This window comes from Asparagus officinalis, chromosome 1 (assembly GCF_001876935.1).
Source record: "Asparagus officinalis chromosome 1, Aspof.V1, whole genome shotgun sequence".
Lineage (NCBI taxonomy): Eukaryota > Viridiplantae > Streptophyta > Magnoliopsida > Asparagales > Asparagaceae > Asparagus > Asparagus officinalis.
Genome location: NC_033794.1, coordinates 696,856 through 721,648, shown reverse-complemented (window position 1 = coordinate 721,648; position 24,793 = coordinate 696,856). Strand labels below are relative to the sequence as shown.

General features: G+C 38.2%; 2 protein-coding genes across 3 annotated transcripts in view; one reads left to right on the top strand and one right to left on the bottom strand.

The window, feature by feature from the left end:
• LOC109845141 (probable protein phosphatase 2C 59) overlaps window positions 1-4,678 on the bottom strand; it is a 21,106-nt gene extending 16,428 nt beyond the window's left edge. Inside the window, exons 1-2 of one of the 2 annotated variants that reach the window (XM_020414357.1) lie at window positions 4,505-4,678; window positions 4,111-4,413 (exon numbers count right to left, since the gene is read on the bottom strand). In XM_020414357.1, the coding sequence (XP_020269946.1) occupies window positions 4,111-4,199 (89 nt within the window). In that variant the 5' untranslated portion in view covers window positions 4,200-4,413; window positions 4,505-4,678. The remainder of the gene's footprint in view (window positions 1-4,110; window positions 4,414-4,504) is intronic. The other variant, XM_020414363.1, reaches the window with a different exon arrangement.
• On the top strand, window positions 9,635-12,878 carry LOC109845133 (transmembrane protein 230-like). Its single transcript, XM_020414348.1, has 3 exons — window positions 9,635-9,972; window positions 10,279-10,419; window positions 12,562-12,878. Exons 1-2 carry the CDS (start codon window positions 9,780-9,782, stop codon window positions 10,398-10,400), a joined length of 315 nt encoding a protein of 104 aa, XP_020269937.1. The 5' UTR covers window positions 9,635-9,779; the 3' UTR covers window positions 10,401-10,419; window positions 12,562-12,878.

The following is a 24,793-nucleotide window of genomic DNA, read 5'->3' as shown; positions in this document are numbered from 1 at the left end:
GAAGGTCCCATACACCTCAGTAATTGGAAGTCTGATGTATGTCATGGTTTGTACAAGATCAGATATTACTCAAGCAGTGGGAGCTGTTAGCAGATACATGAATGATCCGGGTAAGGTACATTAGGAAGCAGTCAAATGGATCCTCAGATATCTACGTGGCACCACAGGTAAAGCACTTTGTTTCAAAGGTGGAGATATAATACTAACAGGTTATATGGATGCTGATTTAGCAGGAAATGTTGACCATAGGAAAGCACTATAGAGTATGTCTATGTTCTAAGAGGTACTGCAGTGAGTTGGGTTTCACAACTATAGACGATAGTTGCTCTCCACAACTGAAGTAGAATATGTCATTGTTACAGAAGCCAACAAGGAAATGGTTTGGCTTCAAAAGTTTCTTGGATGAATTAGGCAAGAAACAAGAAGACAATATCTTATATTACGACAGTCAAAGTGCTATTTATCTAGCGTAGAATCCGTCTTTTCATTCCAGAACGAAGCACATACAGATGCGATATCATTTTATCCGGTCACTTCTGGAAGATGGAATTTTAAAGCTTGAAAAGATCAGTAGAGCTTAAAATCCGACAGACATGCTGATAAAGATGACTACTGACAAACTGAAGTTGTGTTCAGCTTCAGTTAGCCTGCAATAGTATCAAGATCGGAAAAGAGCTACTGCACAAATCAAGATGTGAAGACAGATTGAAATCGATCTTCAAGTTGTTGGGCCACCAAAAGCCACTTTGCTGGCTTTGTCAAAAAATCCAGCACCGAAAGAGCATGTGGCTCTTTTTTGTCAAAAAGATCATGCCATCGAATTTCCAATCACCTCCCATCACCGAATTCGGTGCCGCATTTTTTGAAAGAAAAAAGGTGGGCGAGCCCTACCGCGGGCTCCGCCATAAAAATATTGTTTTTTATTGGCGCATAGTATTTTCCCAAACACTATAAATAGACCCACAAGTCTTCAGAAAAAATCATCCCAGAAATAATTCCTCTTAGAAGAAAAAGGGAGAGAAAAGAAAGGCTTAGAGAAAAACCCTTGTGAGAGAAAATTGTGAGCAATTTTCAGAGTGAAATTGTGTTGAGTATTTGTGAGTGTTTGTAATTATCTCCCCTTAGTGAAAGATCTACAGCAGCCCGTGGACATAGGCAATTTTGTGTCGAACCAGTAAATCTTGTGTGTCCTCTTATTGCGCATTTATTCGCTTTCTTGTAAATCTGGTTATAAGGGAATTCGCGTAGTTTCCTAACAGTAAGAACTTTGGAGCAAGGTCGTGGAAAGAGAAAAACGTAGCAAAGCAGTGAGGCACCGCTAAGGCTATTCGGAGCTATATCGGCAAAAAGCAATAAAAAATCCAATTTAAATATGTGTGAATATTCAAAAACTACGAAAAATCTAAAAACTCTACAAACGCATATTTGATGATTTATAGAGATCCTAAGCATTAAACAGACGTGTAACAATCACACAATATTAACAAACTACCATACAGAATGAGACAGTGGAGCTTTAAGGAGGTGTCGGTGTTTCGAAGAGGAGGTAGAGTTGGAGATAGAGGACCTGCATGAGGAACAGAGCAGGAAAGCTTTGATGAAGAATAGAAAGGGGTTAGCGCTTCAATGACAAGAGGATGATGAGAGGCGATGGAGCTTAGATGATGAGAGGCGATGGAGCTTCGACAACGAGAGGCAGTGGTGAAGCTCCAATGATCTTCGACGATGAGAGGCAGTGCACAATTTTCAGTTGTTTTTTTTTTTGGAAAAGCGGAAAAAGAGAGTATTGGAAAAGGAAATGGACTTCTAAAAAATGGATCGGCTTCATATCGAGTACGAAAAAAACCCACTAACTTATGAAGTTTTGTTAGGTTTGGGTTGGCACAAACCCGATTTGTATTTTAAAGCATTGTATAGCTTTGTAAAGCACTTTGAAGCGCTTTTACGTGCTATTAGCCGTTATTTTGGGCTGATAGAGCCGATGCCACTAAAAACCATGGCTTTCAACCATAGCAATGCAGTCATAGGCCGCTACTACTACGGCCGCTATGTGCAACTATTTACAACATTGTTTTAGAGTACATATATAATACTCTATGCAGAACGATAATTTATGAGATTTTCAAAGATGACCATAATCATGAGCAGTAGTCTACAAAAATTTAGATCCACAGATATAAAATACTCCATGCAGGACAAGAATTTTTTATTTTGTCGAATATAGCCAAAATCAAGGGTTAAATTCCACGAAATTTATAAGTTTTGGAGTACATATAAAATACTACATGCGCAACAATACTTTGTGATTTTATCAAAAACAGTCAAAATCATAGGTTATATCCACAGAAATTCAAAAAATTTAGATTACACATAGTACCCTATGGGGAGAGGATAATTTGTGATTTTGTCAAAAAGGGTCAAAATCATAGGTTAATATCTACGGAATTTCAGAAAATTTTGCGTACATATAGAATAGTCCATGTGGGATAATAACTTTTGATTTTGTCGAAAACGACCAAAATCATAGGTTGTAGTCCATAGAAATTCAGAAATTTTGGACTACATATAAAATAACCCATGAAAGACGACAATTTGTGATTTTCTCGAAAATAAACAAAATCATGGGCTATAGTCCATAGAAATTCGGAAAGTTTAGCGTAAATATAAAATACTCTATGTGGGATGATAATTTGTGATTTTGGAAAACACTCAAACCCATGGATTTGTACATAGAATTCAGAAATTTTTGGAGTACACATAAAATACTCTGTGCATGAGAATAATTGTGAATTTCTCAAAAAAGCCAAAAATCACAAGTTAGAATGCATGGAAATTCAGAAGTTTCTGAGCACATATAAAATACTCCGTGGGATGATAATTTATGTTGTTGTTTTTTTGGAAAAATATGGAGGAAGTGGATGGAAAGTAGAGAGACTGAGAGAGTGTGTGAAAATAATAATTTTAACAAATTTTCCACTTTGAAAACTGATTGTCTTATCCCTTAGGACTTTTATCTCGCGCATCTTCTCCAAGCAAACTTTGTGTATTGAACTTTACGACTGCCCCCACTTTTGGCATGATTTGTATCTGAATATTACACCTTTCTAAATAAGTTTATGATCTTATAGAAAAAAAAAAGTTTGTGACCTTGGGAAGGCAGTGTAGGTTAGCCTAAGTTGAGAAGCTGTTGGATAGAATTCATCTTGCATGTACAGTATAATACTATGATACATCGTCAACTAACCAACTACGCAAACATCTGAATAGCATGGAAATAACAATAGTTTAACATCAATAAAAACATACTATGATCTTCAAATACGAGGTCTACATAGTTAAATCACAATTCTTTTACTTTGATTCTAATATGTGTTCTCGTTCACGATTTTTAATAATAATATTGTCAAGGAATAAGCTTAACATGGTCACCATATATCACTTTGTATTCCACTTTATATATATGTGTATATATGCCAAGCAAAGAGTTTAAAAAATGTCTTACTTCTTACTATTCAATTTTCATATAAACCGAAAAATGTGCATAAGCAATGTGGACTTCATGTTAGCTGCCACCTCAACTTTCCACAATTTAACTTTCCGGCTGCCAAACAAGATATGCAAATAGAAAGGAAGGGGAAGTACTTTCTTCAGAAAGTTTCTTCTCTTCACTTCCTACTTTAATTTGCTAACGTAGGAAAATGATTGCAAAGAAAACTGTGTAAAGAAATCAAGAAATATTAAAGTGTCGCCAGATTTTGTAAAAAGAGAAGAGTTAGAGAACAAGATCGAAATGATCAGTAGAATCCTTGCTCCCACACATACTACAATAGTCAGTACGGAGGAACTACTGTTTTGGAGGGAATATATTCCGTACAAACAACTATCAAATTAGAACAATAAACATTTCATAACATCTAAGCATTGAAATTTTGCAAATTTTTATGGCCAGGATATCTTTTTATTAAAACAAAACATAAATATAACGGCTGTTTTGTGAACAGTGGTAATCAAGAGATTGAAGTCAGCGTTAATCTATCACAAGATCTACAAGCGATTCAAACAAAATAACAAACAGGAATTGCGATAAAAGTAATAAAAAAAAATGGAAACCTGAGGCCACCGCCGGAGACGGGAGATCGGTCGAGCTGTGGAGCTGCTGCTCCGCTCTTAGAAGGGAGAGCGGACTTCATCTGCTCCATCGTTCTCTTTTCAGAATTAAATCTTTTTTCGATTCTTCAAATAAAATACGGAAAACAAATTAATTGGCGAGACCACGGGAAACTAGGGTTTTATTTTATTTGACCGGAGTCGGATCGTGTTATCGGTTCCGAGCAACAGGGATGAGAATAATCTGGCCCGTAGCATTAATTAATGATGATGAAAGGGACGGACGACTCCAGAAACCAACCAAATCTAGAAACAAAATTAGTAGAATTTGGCATCCATTTAGAAGGGGTAAAATTAAATGGGAGGGCGAAGGAAATCGAAGGTTGTGGGTACTTACTTCCTTTCTCTCGGGGTTCGTGCCGAAGGAGGCGGCCACACGATGAGGTGGCGGGATAAGAAGAAACTGGACCCAGTCAAAACTTTGCTTCGGCCTCTCGCTTATACATGGTCTGCTCTTTTCATGTATAAGAGAGAACATAGTCCGAAGACTCCGAACAGCTCTTCGGCCTTCGGCTCGGGGGGGATGGAATCAAGTAATAAATAAAACAAAGCAATGAATGAATTATAATGGGTACGAGAATGAAATGTTCATTTTTACGTTTACGTGCTATTAGATAATGAAACGAGAACGATAAAAATCACTTTGTTTTTAGCATGGATAATCAAAAAGAAATTGTGACTTATTTAGTATTTAATTTAAATTTTTCGTTCCCACTTAGATGATGAGTAGTAGTAATGAGCATTCTAGTTTCAAAAAAGTAAAAATAGATATTCCATTCTCACTCATTCTTGTTTACAAAATGAGACCCTAAGTTTTATCCCTCTTTCTAAGTTTTTTTATTTTTTTTGGCAAAGAAGCCTTTAAATTTTATTCATCTCTTTCCAAGAAGCTCCTGACTTTTTATTTTTGATAAACACCCCACCTCCAAGTTTTGCCTCTCTTTTTTTTTTTTTTTGGACAACACGACCTCATTAACAAGAAGACTTGAGGGCTTATTACAAGAGTGATAAAATTTAAGAACTTCTTGGAAGGAAATGACAAAAGTTAAAGGCTTCAATGTCAAAAAAAAAGAAAGAAAAATTAGGAGCTTTTTAGAAAAGAGGGGTAAAACCGGGGGCTTCTTTGACAAAAATAAAAACTTAGGGATGTCTTAGGGGGGGAAAGAGGAAAGCTTAGAGGCTCTTTAGACTATCTTCAGCTTAGAGGCTCTTTAGACTATCTTCTCGGCTAAATACTCATATTGGTATTTTAATTCCACCTCATTTGCTAAGAAGATATTTTAATTAGGCAAACCTATTTTAAGGCATTTTAATTGATTCAACTTACCAACAAGGCTCTTTTTCTCGTTGGCGGCCAGTTTTCCGGCGAGAGCTCGTCGCATGCGTGGCACGTGATGACTTAAACTTTTTTTTAGCTACTGATGTGGCACGGATTTTCTGACGTGGATAAAACAGTTGGGCGAATGTTGTGACGCCCCTGGGTTCACACAAGGCTGCAGTCCGAGGTGAAACCAGGAATGTCAAACCTGCCATGCACCACACCGTGCAATAGCATGTTTCACCATCACAATTACTATCTCTCTAGAGGAATCAACAATAGGTGTAGGTACAAAGCAAGTAAAAGGTTCTACAACAAATACTTAATGAAATGATAGAACATCAAATTAACACATCTCCTCAACCAAATAAACTGGAATACATAGTCAAAGTCTGAAATGATTAATAACAATCTGGAGATCTCAACATGTCTCAAAGTACATAATATCTGATACAGGAAATAAGGCACACAGCCTTTACAACTCTAGAACATAAACCTCTTAAGTCTAAAAATGTCTCAAGTGGAGTACAAAATAAAATACATCTAATAAGAGGATAAATAGGCACTAGTAAGGGTCGCCCTCATCCTGCAATTCTCCGGGCTCCTGGCTCGTTACCTAAACGGGGGAGGGACAACGAGCGTCAAAGCGCTAGCGAGCAACATCACAACCAACCCCAAGGGATAGGGCTTGTTGTATATGAAAATACAGTTAATACATAATAATATAAAATCATTTATCCTAACAACAATGGGTTCTGGTATTTAGGAAATTACAACACGAGCGTAGGTACGTCGAGCGAAATAATCCAAACAAGGAAACCCTCAAGTATATACCTTGTATCTCAAATTGTAAATCCATAAATACTAAACCTGAGGTCTAATACAAGAAACAATAAATAAAACAAATACAAACCCGTCTCTACCGATAAATGAAATCATGACAAGGCCACCACAAGTGTCATGCAAACTCACATGAGTGTCATGTCCGAAAATGATTAAGTGTCCAAAACATAGACTATATAAATTAAACGTCTAACTCATGGACTGAAAGTAACGAGTGTCCAACGCATGGACTGAATATAACCAATGTCCAACGCATGGACTAAATCTAACCAATGTCCAACGCATGGACTGAATATAACCAATGTCCAACGCATGGACTAAATCTCACCAATGTCCAACGTATGGACTGAATATAACCAATGTCCAACGCATGGACTAAATATAACCAATGCATGTCCAACACGAGGACTGAATGGAATGAGTGTCCAACACGAGGACTAACTGGAATGAGTGTTCAACACGAGGACTAACTGTAAAATTATACAAAGTGTAAGTGTCGAATATATATATACACAAAAGATACACATAATCTCATGTCACACGTGCCTCGTTGTGCGGATCGGTGCTTGTGTCAAAAGTCAACTCACATGTACAGATAAATAATAAATCACTAAAATCTAACATTAAACAAGTCACTATCATTGCAATATAGTGTTAGATAATCGAGGCGACCCCTCGGACGTATAAAAGTATGCACCAAAATTAAAACATGCACAAACAGTGCGGCGGTCGACCGCAGAAACCACTCCGGTCGACCGTGCATAGGGCAGAAACGTTCTGCTCGACAGAACGCCCAGCGGTCGACCGCCGCGTTACACGCGGTCGACCACGAAATGAACAGAAGCTTTTTCCAGATTTCTGTTCTGCTTCGAAATCGATCCAAACAATACACCCATGCTTCCAAACAATATATTACACATTCTAATACATATGAATCATCGTATAATAACATCTAGCATGAAAACAAAAATCATCACTAGGATTTGTGAACTTCTATACACATGATTTAAAAGTTATAAAACAGTAAACTTGCATCAAAACTCAGAGTTCAAAAACAATTTTTCAGATCCGGATCTATTACAGAAAAGAAATTCATTTGGTGAGGTTATTTTCAAACTGAAATATTGGATTTTCGCATCATATGCTACAAGAACTATACTTATATGTAAACTAGCATTTTAGGCTCAACAAATCTCAATAAAATCATTAGAAAACCCATAAAAACGTGGGTGAAGGGCTGGGTGAGATGTCACTCGCCTGAGGGGGTTGATGAACACCCAAAAACGAGTGAGAACGGTCCTCCTTCAATCTGAGCAGCGAAACTCCACCAAAAATCCTTCGAATTAAACGCCCCAAAAACGCCAAAATCCGAGCTAGAGTTTTGAGAGGAGAGAGAGAATGGGGCTGGGGCTATTAGGGTTCAATAGAGGGTTCTGAGAGCTTCAAAACGAGTATATATACTTAGGGTAGCAATCGGGTTTGGTATAAACAAAACCCGCCCGAAACAGAACTGGCAGAACCAGGTTCGCTGCGCGGTCGACCGCAGCGACCACGGCGGTCGACTGCGCAGGTTCCTGGGTCATTCTCAGACTGGGGTTCGGTGAAAAGGCTATAACTTTCTCATCTGATCTCGGAATGAGGTGATCTAAGATTCGTTGGAAAACTCTTGAAGAGACCTACAACTTTGATCTTATACACTTTTCTAGATTCTAAATAAATCAGTGTGCAAAACATAAAAACTCTCAACTGGTCAAAATTCTCAGATTCTCACTATTTGTCATTGTGCATGTTTTGTGTATTTACACTCGTATATTCACAATTATGCATTGAATTGATCTCAAATCAATTCCTATCATACTCAAACATAAAAATACATTATTTTCATCATATAACATATTTATAATTATTTATCACATTATTTTCATCATATAACATATTTATAATTATTTATCACACTATATTCAAATTTTTGGGGTTTTACAAATCTGTCCTATTTTGGGTGAATTGAGATTTTCAGAAGGTTAATTCCTGCCTTTAAACACTGCCACAGCAGAAAATCCATGTCACATCAGCAGCTAAAAAATAGTTATCATGTGTCACGTACGTGACGAGCTCTCGCCGAAAAACTAGTCGCCGACGAGAAAAAGAACATTGTTAGTAAGTTGAATCAATTAAAATGCCTTAAAGCAGGTTTACCAAATTAAAATACCTTCTTGATAAATGGGGTGGAATTAAAATACCAATATGGGTATTTAGACTTATCTTCTCATATATAAGAAGAAATGCTATAGAGTGCCCACCACAGGGGGGGATTTTTGTTTTTTGGAGGAACGTGTAAAAAAACATATGTCGATTATCAAATTTAAATTGATAAAAATACAAATGTTCATACCGATTGCTCCCTCTATGGTTTTATATAGATGATTTTATTTGCATTTTTTTTCAGACTTAGTCATGCAATTAAGAGATGACATCAAAAAAATTCGGACTATGTACCAAGCTTGTGGTAATACTTTATTTATTATGTAGTTCACATATTCATTATTAACTACCGTTTTCTTCTTCTTTCTCTTTTAAAGTAATAAATATAATTGCAAATGTGCAAGGTAAAAGCTATCGTTTGCGAGTCTAAGTCTTCATTTGAAGGTTTCCACCTATTATATTTGTATTTGACCAAGTCTAATTAGCACTTAAATGCCTTATAGTTTCTCTTATATTGCATTAATATACCCGTACTTATTTTTTACAACATTTACATACCGTTAAAATTCTAACGATAGCACTTCCATATCTTATGTTATGCAAACATGAGAATTCTTTTTGATTTTGCATGTTACACTCACAAAGTTAATTTATATATTTTGTAGTTTGCAGATTTGTTGAATTTACTGTTACAGCTGGTCATAATATTATTTTAAAAAAGTTATTCAAAATAAGATTTGGATATATTTTACAATGAATTTTACAAGTTAAAAAAGTTATAGAATTAACTTCCAAATGTCACACGGAAAAAGTAAGAGCAAAAATCTCATGCTTGGGTAACGCAATATATTTAGAGTGCAAATTACGGAAAGTTGGGATGTATAAATATAAATGCTGTCAAAAGAGGTGAGGCCAGGGCAAATAAAAGTGAAGAAGGAAGGGTAGGACAAACTAAAAGGCTTCCAGGCGCTAATTGGCCCCTACTGGAAAAACACCCATATGTTCACCCAAAGTGCCCAGTGGGCCCAAGCGATGCCAACCCAGCCGGGCCAGCCCCCAGTAAATCTCCCCTGTTTAGCTTTCGTGTGTTCCGCGGCGCGAGATTGTTTCGTTCTCTCTCTCTCTTTTTCATAAAAAATCGTTAATTAAGCACGAGTAAAGGACCTCTCTCTTTCTCTCGAGCCACCGCCTCCTTCATCAAGCCTCTCTCTGGATCTTGGGACTTGGATCCCTAGGGTTTTCGCTTCCAATGGCGTACGTGGATCACGCGTTCTCGATCACCGACGAGGACGTGATGATGATAGACCCCCCTCACGTGCTCCAGAGCAAGCCTCCGATCAAAGAGATCGCCCTCGCTGTCGCCCTTCTTGTATTCGGATCCCTTGCGATCGTCGTTGGCAGCATCATGGCCGTTAATCAAATCGGCGGAGATAGCGCTCACGGTCAGAATCTCCCTCATTTCCTTTTCTCTGAACCCTAGTCCCCCCCTAGGCTTCCCCGGCCCTCTCGATCTCTTTATACATACATATATATACATATGAGATTGTAAATTTTTAGGGATTTTGATATCCCTTTGTTGACTCCTAATTTATCCGGTAATTCAAGAAACATACTCCCGTATTTTCTTATAAATTTGGTTTCTTTGGCTATCTAGCTGGTTGAAATTTGTATTTCTGGTCAAATCTTGGGCATATTATGTAGTTGTTTTCAACTTGTACTGAAATATTTGTTCTTTTTTTGAACAATAGGTATTTTCTTTGCGGTGTTGGGATCACTACTGTTTTTGCCAGGATTCTACTACACGAGGATTGCATACTATGCATACAAAGGCTACAAGGGTTTCTCTTTCGCCAACATTCCGCCGGTCTGAAGCAGCAACATCTCTTCTAGTATGTACATATATATATATATATTTCTTTTTGATAGTGAACTATGAAATAATTGAACTTTGTAAATTAAATTGTTACATTTTGTTTAAGCTTTCTTGCAGTAGCCGATGATGTTATGTGGAATAGAATGCATATGCTTTTAAGTAAATCTGGTGGAATATATAAAAAGTATAATAATTTTCATTAGAACAGTTCAATGTGGCAATATGTAGTTGATTATGCTTTGAATTAGATTCAGTTTTACCATCCTCTCGTCTTTTTGTAATGACAGCAAGGAGGGGGATTAAATAACTGCATTGGGGAAAGGGGATAGTAGGTCAATCTTTTATGAACGGCAGCTAATTATTTCAAATCTTCAATTCAAATATATCTTTTACATGGTCCAATTCAGCTAGTCTTTTTCTTTCGCGTTGGATTTATTTTAATGTTCTGTGCTGTTTTCTGAAGGTATGTTGTGCACGTAAACTGTCATAATACAGGTTCTGCTTGTTGCAAAGTAAACGTTGCTGTTGATAATAGTGTTAGTAGTGGGTTTTTACTTTTTAGTCCCACATTGGTTGTGAGAACACACATCATACTTCTCTACTTGTATAAATATATGTGCACTCAATATTCAACTCAAAGGAAAATTTACCCAAGACTCTTACTTTAACATGGTATCAGAGCTAGAGTTATTATTTCACTTTCAATAAAAAAATTTAACGCTTTTGCGTTCTTTTGCCAAATCTTGGCATTGCTGCTTTGCAGTCGTTTAACTCTTTTTTACGTTCCTCTGCCAGATTTTTGGTATTGCATCTTTACGGCCTCTTAACGCATTTCGCGTTCTCGTTTAACTTTCGGGTTCCATTTTAATATTCGGAGTTATATTTTAAACCTTCGGGTTCTATTTTAACGGTATTACCGTTTCAAGATCATCTCTTGATCTTAAATTTACGGCATAGCAGTTTTTCAAGACCGTCTCTCGGTCTCAAATTAACGGCATAGCCTTTGCAAGCCGTCTCTCGGCCTCAAACAAACGGCATTGTCATTTCACAGTCAGTAACGGTATCGCCGTTTTAATCCTTCTCGATGTCTCAACGTCTCAATATCGACATTAATCTGTTGTAAGTCTTCGGCGTGAGCATCAGATCCGGCCGATCTTCGAGCCACCTTGGTCGCCGGTTGCTTCTTTTTTTCTCAGATTTGACAGTCATGTATAACATTCGGGTTCAAATTTAACCTTCGGGTTCAAATTTAACCTTCGGGTTCTTACATTTTAACTTTCGGGTTTCTACATTAATTTGGGTTCTCCTTTAAACATTCAGATTTCGTTCAAGGATTATTATTTTAAACTTTAAATTGCTGTTATTATGGCCTCTTCACTGGCACCTGCTTCTCAGGCTCGGTCTAAGCTCTTTTGCACCTATTGCAAGAAGGAGGGACATCGTTTTAAGACATGTTTTCAGCTTTATTCTGAGTTACGTTCCTCAGGAACTGGTCGTAGTCAGCGATCCCCTCAGTCCCTATCCTCTAGTGCACCAGGATTACTGGTCAATGTTATGCCATCTATCATTTCAGACCCTACCATTCAAGCTATTACAGATATTAACTGTTAAATTGCAACTCTTTAGTATACCACCTCTCCATCTACCGCAAAACTCTGATATTCGCCATCAAATTGAGGCTCTTCAAGCTATTACAAATATTAGCCGTCAAATTGCGGTCCTTCAGCATACCACCTCTCTATCTGTTGCACAACTCTCTGATATTCGCCATCAAATTGAGGCTCTTCAGCATAGAGCCTCTACATCTACTGCACAACTCTCTGTTATGCGTCTTACTGGTTCTTCAGCCAACCCTTCGGTCTCTGGTATGAACGATCTCTGGATTTTTGACTCAGGATGTTCCTTTCATATGACTCGTAATGCCTCTCTTATCTTCTGTCTTCACTTCCTCTTCTCTTCCCCCTATCTACACGACTGCTGGACAATCTTTGTCTATCACTCAGTATGGTTCTATCACCCTACAAACTGACTCATCTGGTCGTCTAACTCTTGGCCTCGTCTATGTGGCTCCTCAGTTGTATTTGAATTTAACTTTTGTTAGCTCATTATGTATGGATAGCCTACTTGTCTTATTTTTTCTGATACTTGTATTGTGCAGGATCTACAGACGGACAAGACTGTTGGGGCGGACCGAAGGAAACACAAACAGTTTTTTCTGGAATATCTTCACCTTCCGGAGTCCATACATTCACGTTGTCTTGTTGCTTCTGTAAGTCCAAAATCCTCTACATTAATTTTCGCAGATTTGTACATAGACGACTTAGTTATGTGTCTCATAAAAGGCTAGAAAGTCTTATCTAATACGGAGTACTTGGTCATGTATCTTTTCGTTCCCATATTGAGTCATGTACTGGTTGTAAATTGGCTAAATTCACTATTCTATCATTTTTAACTAGTACATCTGTTTCCACCTTATTTGATTTGGTCCATTCTGATATCTGGGGGCTATCTCCTCTGCCTTTTTCATCTGGCTACTTGTATTATGTTAGTTTTATCGATGATTTCTCTCGTTATACATGCTTATCAAGTTTTCACTACGATGATCTTCACTCAATGATAAGCCCGTATTAAAGTTTTTCGTTCTGACTGTGTCAAAGAGTACATATCCTCTACCATGTGTTCTATCATGTCCTCTCATGAGACTATCGTTCAATAGTCATGTCCCTACACTCATGAGCAAAATGGTATTGCTGAATGCAAATATCGTTATATTCTCGATACCGTTCGATCCATGCTCATTTTTAACTCTGTTCCTCGTCGTTTTTGGGCTGAGGCCATTCTCACTGTTACTCATGTCATTAATATCACTCCATCTAACTCTTTTTTTGGTGTACTCCTCATAGTCGTGTTTATACTCATTCTCCCCGTTACGATCTGGTCCGCGTTTTTGGTTGTCGTTGTTTCGTTTTTTTGTCATCTCACGAACGTGATAAATTATCTCCCAGAGCTGTTCTCTGTGTCTATTTAGGAATTAGTTCGGAATATCAATGTTATCGTTGTTATGATCCCGCATCTCGTCGAGTTCATTTATCTCGACATGTTCAGTTCGAAGATGATTCTCCATTTTATTCTGCTTTCGATGATTTTAATTTCCTCCACACTACTGATCGTGCTTCTCCGCCAGCTGCATCACTCACTTCCTTACCTCAGTTCTCCTTTCGAGATCTCCCTGAAATCTCTTCATCTCTTTCTGTTGACTCTCCCTCACCCGAGCCTTCTCTTCTACCATCTGATCCTTATCCCGTAAACACGACATCACTCTAGAAAATATTGTTGACCTCCATGCACATGCATCAGCATCTCCCCCGTCTGAGGTTCCTCTTGCTCTTCGTCGAGACAAACGCCCACATGTCATGCATGCACGGTATGCTTCGGTTACTTCCTAGTCATCTATCTTTTATAATTTTCTTGCTGTCATTCATGCTACAGTTGAGCCATTCAAGAGGTCGTTCAATTTTCAGAGTGAAGACAGGCTATGGCTGAGAAATTTCAAACCTTTCGGCAAACACATACCTGTGATGTTGTTCCGTGTCCCCCTAACATCTCTTTAGTTGGCAGTAAATGAGTTTATAAGGTCAAGTATCGTCCTGATGACATTATTGAATGTCGGAAGCTCGTTTAGTGGCTCGTTTAGTGGCTCGAGGTTTTACTCAGCAACAAGGTATTGATTATAAGGAGACATTTACTCCTGTTGCTCAGATGCATACCATTCGTACTCTTCTTACGATCGCTGTTGCTCATCGTTGGCTGTTATACTAGATGGATGTCAAAAATGCTTCTCCATGGTTCTTTATTTGAGACAGTATATATGCAACCGCCTCCAGGGTCCAATATTTCTCCGGGACATGTATGTCTCATTCGCCGTGCTGTTTATGGTCTCAAGCAGCCAACCCGTGCTTCTTTTGAGTGTTTTCGCGATGTCGTGCTCAAGGTGGGCTTTATGGAAAGACATTAAGATGCTTCTATGTTTGTTCGCACTACATCGCGTGGCAGAGTTTTATTACTCATCTATGTAAATGATATGATCATTACAGGTAATTATGTGGCTGGTATACAGTATGCAAAATCTCAGTTGCAATAACAGTTTCACATGAAGGATCTTGGATCTCTTCGGTATTTTCATGGTCTAGACATTTCTCAAAGCCCGTGGGGTGTACTACTGTCTCAACAGAAGTATCTCTCGGATATTTTAGATCGAGCTGAGCTAATTGACGATGTAACTGTCGATACTCCACTCCAACAGAATATCAAACTTTGCTCTACTAATGGTGAGCCTCTATCTGATCCTACCCGATATCGACATCTTGTTAGTTAGTTGGTCTATCTGTGCATTTTTCGACCAGATATCTCTCATGTTGTTGGTATTATCAGTCAATTTGTTAGTGCTTCACGTTTTGTACATTATACTGCCTTATTACTATGCTGCCTCTATCTGATCCATCCCGTGCCTGGTTTGAGTGTTTTCGCGATGTCATGCATAAGGTGGGCTTTATGAAAAGTCATTAAGATGCTTCTCTGTTTGTTCGCACTACATCGCGTGGCAGAGTTTTATTACTCATCTATATAGATGATATGATCATTACATGTGATTATATGGCTAGTATACAGTATGCAAAATCCCAGTTGCAACAACAGTTTCACATGAAGGATCTTGGATCTCTTCGGTATTTTCATGGTCTAGACATTTCTCAAGGCCCCCGGGGTGTACTACTGTCTCAACAGAAGTATCTCTCGGATATTTTAGATCGAACTGAGCTAATTGACGATGTAACTGTCGATACTCTACTCCAAAAGAATGTCAAACTTCGCTCTACTAATGGTGAGCCTCTATCTGATCCTACCCGACATCAACATCTTGTTGGTCAGTTGGTCTATCTGTGCATCTTTCGACCAGATATCTCTCATGCTATTGGTATTATCAGGCAATTTGTTAGTGCCCCACGTTCTGTACACTATGATGTCTTGTTACGGATTCTTCGGTATCTCCGGAGTACTAGCATTCGTTCTCTTCTATTTCTTGCTACATCCAAGTTAGAGCTTTGTGCATATTCTATTGCTGATTGGGCTGGTGATTCCACTATCAGGAAGTCTACCACATGTTATTGTATATTTCTTGGTGATTCCCTAATTTTCTAACGGAGTAAAAAACAAGATGTTATTGCTCTTTCCAGCACCGAGGTAGAGTATCGTGCAATGTCCACAATAGCTAAAGAGATTATTCATCTTCGTCGTCTTCTCAGTGGTTTCAGTATTTTTGTTTCGACTCCTACTTCTCTATACTGTGATAATAAGAGTGTCATTCATATTGCTAATACTCCAGTATTTCATAAGAGAACCAAACAAATTGAGATCGACGCTCATTTTGTCCGTCAACAAGTTATCAATGATAATATAATTCTACTTCCTCATGTGTCATCGGCTGACGAGCTTGCAGATTTATTCACAAAGGCCTTACTTGTTCATCAGTTCCAGTTTCTTATATGCAAACTTACTTTGTTTGATCCAAAATGAGTTTGAGGGGAGCTGTTGATAATAGTGTTGATAATAGTGTTAATAGTGGGTTTTTAGTCCCACATTGGTTGTGAGAACACACCCCACCCTCCTCTACTTGTATAAATATATGTGCACACTCAATATTCAACTAAAAGGGAAATTTATCCAAGACTCTCTCTTACTTTAACAGTGGCAAAATTACAATGTGCATGTTAAGTGTCATGCTTATGTATGTCGTGTCATGAGTTAACTGTTCATTTCGGGTGTCAACACCTAAACAAAATCGTACGATTATTAGCAATTTTTGAAATAGATATAAATATATGTTTTATGCAATGATTCCTTTACTCTTACATCCAAGGGAAAGAAAATACACTTCCTAAAATCCCATATTGTGTTGCTCTAAAGCCTATAAGTTCTTTGGGCATACAGTCTGTTGAATACAAAAGGCCAGTATCTACTTCTTCCTGTCTGAATTGAGAGAAAAGTGACATCAAACAAATATTACAGTATGAAAGAGCAAAAGGAACAGTGGTAAGAGACCTGTGTAGTTTTATCTTTCCTTTTTCCGGAATTTTCTCTCTGATTAGTTAAGCAGGTTAAGAAATCACTAGGTGAAACTATGTAAGCAAGTGCAAAATTGCATGTCGTTAGAATCATCTGTTAGGGCTTTGTTGAGTCCTAACCTGTTAGTCATATATCCCCTGCTTGTGTTTCAGCTTTCAACTGTTTCTAGTATCACCCGTGCAGTGTCCTGCACAGACTTAGTCCCAGTGTTTAGGGACGGAGTCCCCAAACTAATCCTTTTGGTACTAATTCAGATATGTTTTTACTTGAACTTGATGTGGGGTATTTTGTGGATTTTGTATTTGCAAACAATTCCAGATACAGGATTTGTTTACAGCCTTAAGTTATATGCATAGTGTGATTCGTCTTGGAGAAGCGAATTTGGTAGGCGACAAGGGTTTTGAGATCTGAGTCTTCTGTATCACCCTTTTGATTTTTTGAAACAGTAATATTCTGTCCGTGGAAGTAAGACATCCTCCAAACCCTGTTAAATCTGTGTGCGTGCGCGTGCACATGCTTGTTTTGCTTTGTTATTTTTAGATCTTGACCTTGAATTGTGTGTTTCTTCCTACCAATATGCCCCACAGTCTCACTGCTCATTTATGTATTAGAACATGCCTTGCTGTTTTTAAACATTGTTATACATGTGAAATAATCTAATATCTGTGCGATGTACGTATACGTCTTACGTTATTAGACATACAAAATATATCTGCAGTTTATCTGTTATTTGGTTTCCGATGCTGAAGAACATCATTTACATGAACCTGCTAAGCCTAGAGAATGCAAGATAGAAAAGTTTCCTGTCAATTTCTCTGAATGCAAGATAGAAAAGTTTCCTGTCAATTTCTCTCCTAATTACCACTTGGGTGAGGATAGTCAGACCATAGCACCATACTAACTGCTATGTGTACTATATTCGTGTTGCTCCATTTGTTGGGATAGAGCTGAAGTCATGAGTATCAGTAAATCTTAGAATATTCTTGAGGCGAGAATATACACTGATCGGGATGAGGTTTGATTTAGTTATGGATGGTTCACTTCCAAATTCTAATATGCTGGTGAAAATTATGGCCCCATCATGGCTAGTCTTTGGGTGGGGGGAGGGGGGGGGGGTGGGTGGGGGGATGGGGGGGAGGGTGTATTTGGAGGATGAGAGCATGGGGGAAGCAGGTAGGAATGCATTTCTTTTCCCCTCTTTCTGTTCCTCTTCTACAAATAATCGTTATATAATTGGTTTCTAATGAGATTCTTAGCCAAGGTAAAATTTGGGAGTTAATAGCGAGCTCTATTTAAGAGTTAATAGCAAGCTCTATGTATCGCATTACTTAGTAGCACATGGCTGTTGGCTGATCACAGTACAGATTGAAGAGTAGACATTGAAATGAAATTTGTTGCTAATTAGGGAATGCTATTCAGATATGCGTTTTCATCATTGGGTGAAGTTGAGCTAAGAAAAGGTTTTATGGTTCTGATTCATGACCTTGAAAAAGATGTGATTTCACTCCGTGTCACTATCTGGAGATCAGCATGTTTTTTTGGAGGCTCGCGTTTCACAATTTTGATCTTGTAGCTGGTAGATTAAGTTGATGGTGTGGTTTGAGGGCGGAGCCCTACATGTACGAGTTTTGGAGATGATGTTGAGCTTTATGTCTGGAGTGACCTGATCAAACCACTGTGGATTTTGATGAACTGACATACAAGAATCAGTATCAAGAAAAGAAAGTCGATGAAAGTGGAATTCCGCAAACTCTGATTTAGTTGTTTGTGCACGTTTGAGGTTTGATGAGTTGAACAAGAAAAAGATACAGAAGGTGGAGCAAGTAAACCGAGCGTAGCAATACCGAGCTGGCTGGCGAATTATAGTGGAAATGAATAGCAGATTGTTGAAGTTTTTACAGGATGCGAGTTATGTTTAGAGAAATGTTCAAACGTCGTGTTTCTTTCCACAGCATATATTTATTTTAGTACCAAACAGGTTTGAGGATGGGTTTTGGAGGGCCAGTCATGTACAGGACAAGTTTACCAGGCTCATTCATCTTGCAGGCTAGAGGAGGGTGGGTTGGTGGGTGGAAAAAAAAAAATTAAATTAAATGGGCGACCAAACAGCGGCACAATTATCACCTGTCCCAGCTGCAAGAATACCCCAGTTGCAGTGGGATAAAGAAATGGACATGTGCGTCTGAGCATCTTTCTCGCTAAAGAGGAGGAGATGAGAAAAAAGAAGAAGATGGGAGATGCGCCCACTATGCGCAGGTGCCGTGCAGTGCTGGGGATGTTAATGTGGGGGATCCCAAGGACAACCCATCTGTTTCTTTTGTTCCTTCCTTCTTTCCCACGCTTAATTATACCGAGGCCCCCAGTTGTTCAATGCTTGCTACGCGTGTCATCATCATCAATCATCATTGATCTTTGCAGCCAACCTCCCGCTTAGATCCCCATATCCTTCTATTCCCTATTCTTTATTTCCTAGCAATACTAGCTAGATTTATGTTTTATCATGTTTAATTAGTTTTTATCAAATGAAAATCAAAAGGCCGTGAGGGTCTAAGCTTCCGTTCTGATCTTCAATTCGTGCCTCTATGTATATATATATATCTCTGTGTGTGTACGCCTAGTATCTGTTAGGGAGATTGATATTATCAATAACAGTGATCCCAGTATTCTCTAATTATCTGCAATTAACGCGAATCGGTGTGCGTGCGTGTTTTTCTTCAATTCCCTCTGATGATGAGACGTAGTACAGCGTGTTTTTCTTCACAAAGGTCAGACTCCGTGGTAACACAAATTCCTATATATTCCCATGCATACAAGGGATTGGTCTGACCTTTGAGAAATTAAAACGCACGAAACCGGTCATAATCTCAGAGACGCTTGCATATGGACATACACTACTGGGTTACGTGCGCCAGCCAGGATGAGAGACCGCCAAAATCTCCTTGCTAACGTTTTGCAGCAGCCCGGCAAACTTAAAAATTCGGATGTTTAAAACGCCTTGCTAGGTTTGTATTGTAGCGGACGAAGCCAAAGAGCATGGCGTGGCACAAGACGTCATGATCTTGGTACTTTTGTCCTGCCTCCAAGTGATCACTAGTGGTTCTGCTGTACTACTGACTTGCGCCTTTATATTTGCCCATATGATATAGATGTTGCCAAAATAGCCCCAGTAGCAGTACTGTTTACGAACATGAAGTGACCTGTTGATTTCGATGAATACATGCACTTCCTTTTTTTCTCAGAAGAAAAAAGAAAAAAAAAAAAGAAGAAGAAGAAGAAGAACGTACACACTACTTCTATTTGCCTGTGGACAGAGCAGCTCGTTAACAATCAAGTAACTGTTTCTTTCCTTCTTTTTCCTTCATAAATTCCTCCCGGCTTTACCCTTTTGGTAAGAAATGCATCCTACGGGCCCACATACGCGAGTTAAGAGGTTCGAGAAGGTATACTTTTTATATTCTAATTAAAATGTATTCGTTCTCTATTCTCTCAAAAAAAATGTATTCGTTCTTCTGCGCATCAACATTCTTTTTTTTTTTGTTTTTCTTCTTCTTATTCTTACTGGATTGAAAAATTACATATTATTTTAGCTGTATTTTTCTTATAATTCGCTGCCTACTGTCCTAACTAGATCTAAATCCAAATATTAGAAGCCACTCGGTACGTACCGAAGCTTTGAAGGCGTTAGGCATAATGATATACGACGGCTTAAGCGAAGCGAAAAATCGCTTGCTCGTATAGCATCTTTAGCTTCAGGCTCATTTCAACTGGAGGCTTAAGCGAAGCGAAAAATCGCTTGCTCGTATAGCATCTTTAGCTTCAGGCTCATTTCAACTGGAGGCTTAAGCGAAGCTAAAAATCGCTTGCTCGTATAGCATCTTTAGCTTCAGGCTCATTTCAACTGGAGCTCAGGATCAATCTTGTTATGGCCTGCTCATATTTCCTCTGTTCGTGACGAGATATCTTGGTGGGTTGATTTTTAGAGAGGAAGAGAGAAACTAAAAATGCACGACTTGTTGGGTCAAAACTCGTATGTATATATACACACACACACAAATGAATTATGGATTATATCTTGGTTCTCTGAATCTAAGCATACCATTTTTAGCGTGGATGCTCATCTCCTGTCAAGTCAAGTTGGCTGGTTTAATTAATTATTTAATTTAATTTATTTATTTATTTTTTTTGTAAAGAAAAGGGAAGAGCATTAAGATTACTAGCAGTTAGCTACGGATAAATGCTGGGCAGGAGGTGACATGCAGATCGAGATAGTTGTCTTCTTTGAATATATTTCCCCCCCTCAAAACTCTTGATAATACATTAATTGTGTGTTCATTTGGCAACATGATTGCGTTTTAAGCACATCTTAGTTGTATATTTTAATTCTCTCATTTGTTGCCCTTCTGCGTGTGCCTCTGTTCCCCAGCAGCAGCAAAGTAGCAATCAGTCACACGTACGCATGCGCTCTCTCACTCACTCAGCAAAACTATAGTAGTAAAAAGATCGTAAATATTGAAAACATTATTTCAATTAAAGTGAGCAAATTAATTAAGAAATCCCACACCATTATTAGTAGATCCAATTAATGGAATTATTGAAAGTAAAGTGAATTGTTCTTGGAAATTCTATCTTAACAATCAGGGGGCCGGAAAAAAACAAACAAACCCTAATCATGCATTAATTTTGGATCGAAACAATGAAATTAAGTTTTCTATGTCACCGCTACGAAAAATTACATAGAGAATTAAGGTCACAAATTAAAGGCACAGAGACCTGCAGGTACTCGATCGGTAACTAGCTAGCTTAGACACCTTCTAAACCGTGTGAATTACATGCCGAGACCAATCGCTGAACTACTTCCGTACCGTAAAACATACAAAATAATTAACAACAATAATGATCAGCCTAAATTTCGTTTGGATCGATCGGACCCTCTGTGATCAATTCAAGCAAAAGCAAGCAAATTAAGCAATACCGCGCTCAGAATTCAATCTGAAGTATATATGTGACAGAATCGCGTACTCTATTATTAATTAATTTCCACAAGGAAGAAATTAAGAGACCGAGGAAATTTCATTTATGTTGGTCGTTAAAAAGAAAAAAAAACAAGGGGCCGGGAAACAAATTAGATTAGAGAAGAGAAACTCGGATTCTTTTGTTGGAAGGATTGCAGGTGGATACCGCAGGAACAAAAAACTTGGTAAGATTTGTGGGCACTTTGTAAAATCCCAGCACCGGTGGTGGCCGAGACCTCCTCTTAACGGGCCTGGGCTTTCTCGGCGCTGGGGGGCACACTGCTGCAGGCCGGCTCAGCTCGCTCTCCTCTGCTTTAGGAGTCACGCAATTCTCGTCCTCCTCATTGATCCCCTTCTCGGTTTCCTCCCTGGATGCCGCCTTCGCCTTCGTCTTCGTCTTTATCGGTGTGAGGGTTCGCAATTCTTCGATGATGGTGAATTCGAGGCCCATCACCATTGAATTATGTGGAGTTAGGTGGAGTTAGATGAGAGGAGATATGGGAGAGGGTCGTGATGATGATGATGGTGGTATTGAAAGAGAGTTGTGGAGGGAAAAAAAAAAGAAAAAGAAAAGAAAGTAGCTAGAAAGGAGAAGGGAGAGTTATGCGTGATGAGGTCCTGGGTGGTAAAAAAAGGTGTTGAAATAGTCGGGGCAAAATGGGAGGGAATTAAGGGGAGCGAGCGCAAATGATTTTGTGAGGGAAAATAAAAGTGAATTTTTTATTTTTTTATTTTAAAAGCAAAGGGCAAAAAAATGTAAGCTGGGAAATGGGAGTTAAGGCGGTCTCAATTCTTATGACTCTGTCCTTCTGGATGATTAATGTTGCATGATGGATTTTGAAAAAAAAAAAAATCACCGGTAAAAGAAAAGATATATACGTGCATCATCGACGGTGATAAAAAATTGTATATTCAAGCTTTATAACCGGATTGGCCTATATAATGTGGGCCCGTCGTTGCAGAGCTGTTGGGATGCACCGTTCGCCCACGAGAAGGGATATTTGCAAGTGATCGAGAACCTTTTATTTGAGGTAATAATACCGCATGCCAACCTTCTATATATCTGGGTTAATTAGGAGAAAGATAATAATTAATGATAAAAAGGAGATCGAGGGTAGGAGGCAAGGCAGCTATTTTTTCGCAGATACCAACTGATCAAGGCCCCCCTGAACTTGGAAACAATCTCAAGACTGCCATTCTTTTCTTTTCTTTTTTTTCCTCCCCCAGTACCCCACCCCACTCTTTGATGTGGTTTCCATAATCTTAAGACCAGATCTCTCTCCCTCTGCCTCCGGGCAAAAGCTGAGGATATCACATGCGATTTGTTGGCCTGGACGGAGATTAGCTTTCCTTATAATTATTATTTTTTTACTATTTTTTAAAAAAAAAAAATTATGTAATTATGTACTCAATGCATGCAGTGATCTCTTTTAGTAGCAGAGAAAAATTAAGCGTGGGTTAATCATACATGCATCACGAGGACTTGCCGTCGGATCATGACGGTCAACATTTCTTAGCTGATAATCAAGGCCAGCGAGGTATATTATATATATCAGTATCACTCACGGAGCGCGCGATTGATCGAGTTGGCCGGCAAATTAACTGTGTATGCGATTGGTCGATGATGTATATATAATTAGTAATATTACGATTAGATGGAATTATATATTTATACCATGCTAGCTCTAGTTTGTGAAGAAATTAAATTGTACGTAGAGGGCTGGTTTCTTAACCAATATTTGAGTCCGTGGTTTGAAAAATATCATCATAAGTTTTATTTATGGAGACAAAGATTCAGCTGAGAAATTTAATCGAAAAGAAATGGTCCCAAAGAGCAAAATTAATTGGGTCGGGTCAGGGTGTGTGTTGATAAGCACTGGGGGTACGTGGGTGCTTTCTTCGTGGTGTTTTTTTTTTTTTTTTTTTTTTTTTTTTATTTGGGTTGTGGGGGGTGTGAACTGATCATCTCTAGCTAGCTACCGAGTGTTTTGCTTTAGGACCGGGATATTGTGGCTCAACCGCTTTTGTCTCCTAAATCATCAAAGCCTTTGCTTCTAACAATTAATTTTTGCCTATACATTGCCATGTGCTATAAATGGGGTCCGCGCGCTCTTAAAACTGAGAAAATGTTCCTTTTGATCATAGCTAGGTAGCTTTTTTTTTAAATTTTATCCCGTGATGGTAAAACTCTTCTGTGAATTAATTGGTTTGAAGTACTAATTAAGCATTTCAATCCGTCTATAGTAGTACCGCCAAAAGGAGCCGTCTTACTTCCAGCATAAATGGTTGTGGGGCGGATGAGTTGGCGGGTGAGTGTGTGTGTTTGTTTTTGTGGTTTTTTTTTTCCTTTTTTTTTTTTTTTTTTTTTTTTTGGGGTGGGGTGTTGTTTTTTTTTGTGGTTTTTTTTTTCCTTTTTTTTTTTTTTTTGCTTTGCTTGGGGTGGGGTGTAATTGCTTGTAATTTGATGACTAGCAAACTCTGAATTAGCGAATCTAGATGATAAATTTGAGGAGCTAGGTATATATCTTTTATAAGGTTAATTTCGGTAGTAAAGTAGATGTTGATCCTATATATTAAGGATAAAATGAGAGAGAACTGACTAAGGAAGTTCGGTCATTTACGACGTAGACCTCTTAGCGCACTGATTTGGAAAAGTGACAGTATTGTAGTTAATGAGGCTAGGAGATCTAGAAGTAGACCTAAAAGAACTTGGTTTGAAGCAATTAAGAATGATATGATTATGTTTAACTTAACAGATGAGATGTTCCGTTATAACTAAAATGGAATAATATGATTCATGTAGCTGACCCAAACATTTGGGATAACGGCTTTTTAATGTTGTTGTTGTTGTATCTTTTATAAGGTTAATTTAGCAAAAACTAAAACGGATCTAATTAATTTGTTGTGTACTTCTGGAAATTTGAGAGAACATAACATTTATATATAGTGCAAATATTATAATTTGTTTTGTGCCAAAAGTGGGAATGGTGCAGTCTATATGTTTTATATCATGTATATATTTGGAATGGATTAAAATTAATTCATTGAATATATATAGTTCTGACTGGGGAAATAATTTCTACTATCAAAACAACGACGTAGAGGATTTAAATCCATTTCCCCGGCCCTCCAAAAAAAAATAATTAAATAGGGCGGCAGATCTTGACTTTGATTATACATAATCAGTAAGGTAAAAATTAAGGAAGCATGCAAGAAGATCCCGGCCATCTCCCTGCTGCATGTAGAAACAATCTAATT

Bases quoted from the DNA above. Each gene is read 5' to 3' on its own strand.
- LOC109845133 (XM_020414348.1), top strand. From the start codon at position 9,780: ATGGCGTACGTGGATCACGCGTTCTCGATCACCGACGAGGACGTGATG. The intron at 9,973-10,278 runs GTCAGAATCTCC...TTTGAACAATAG, and splicing joins CGGCGGAGATAGCGCTCACG to GTATTTTCTTTGCGGTGTTG.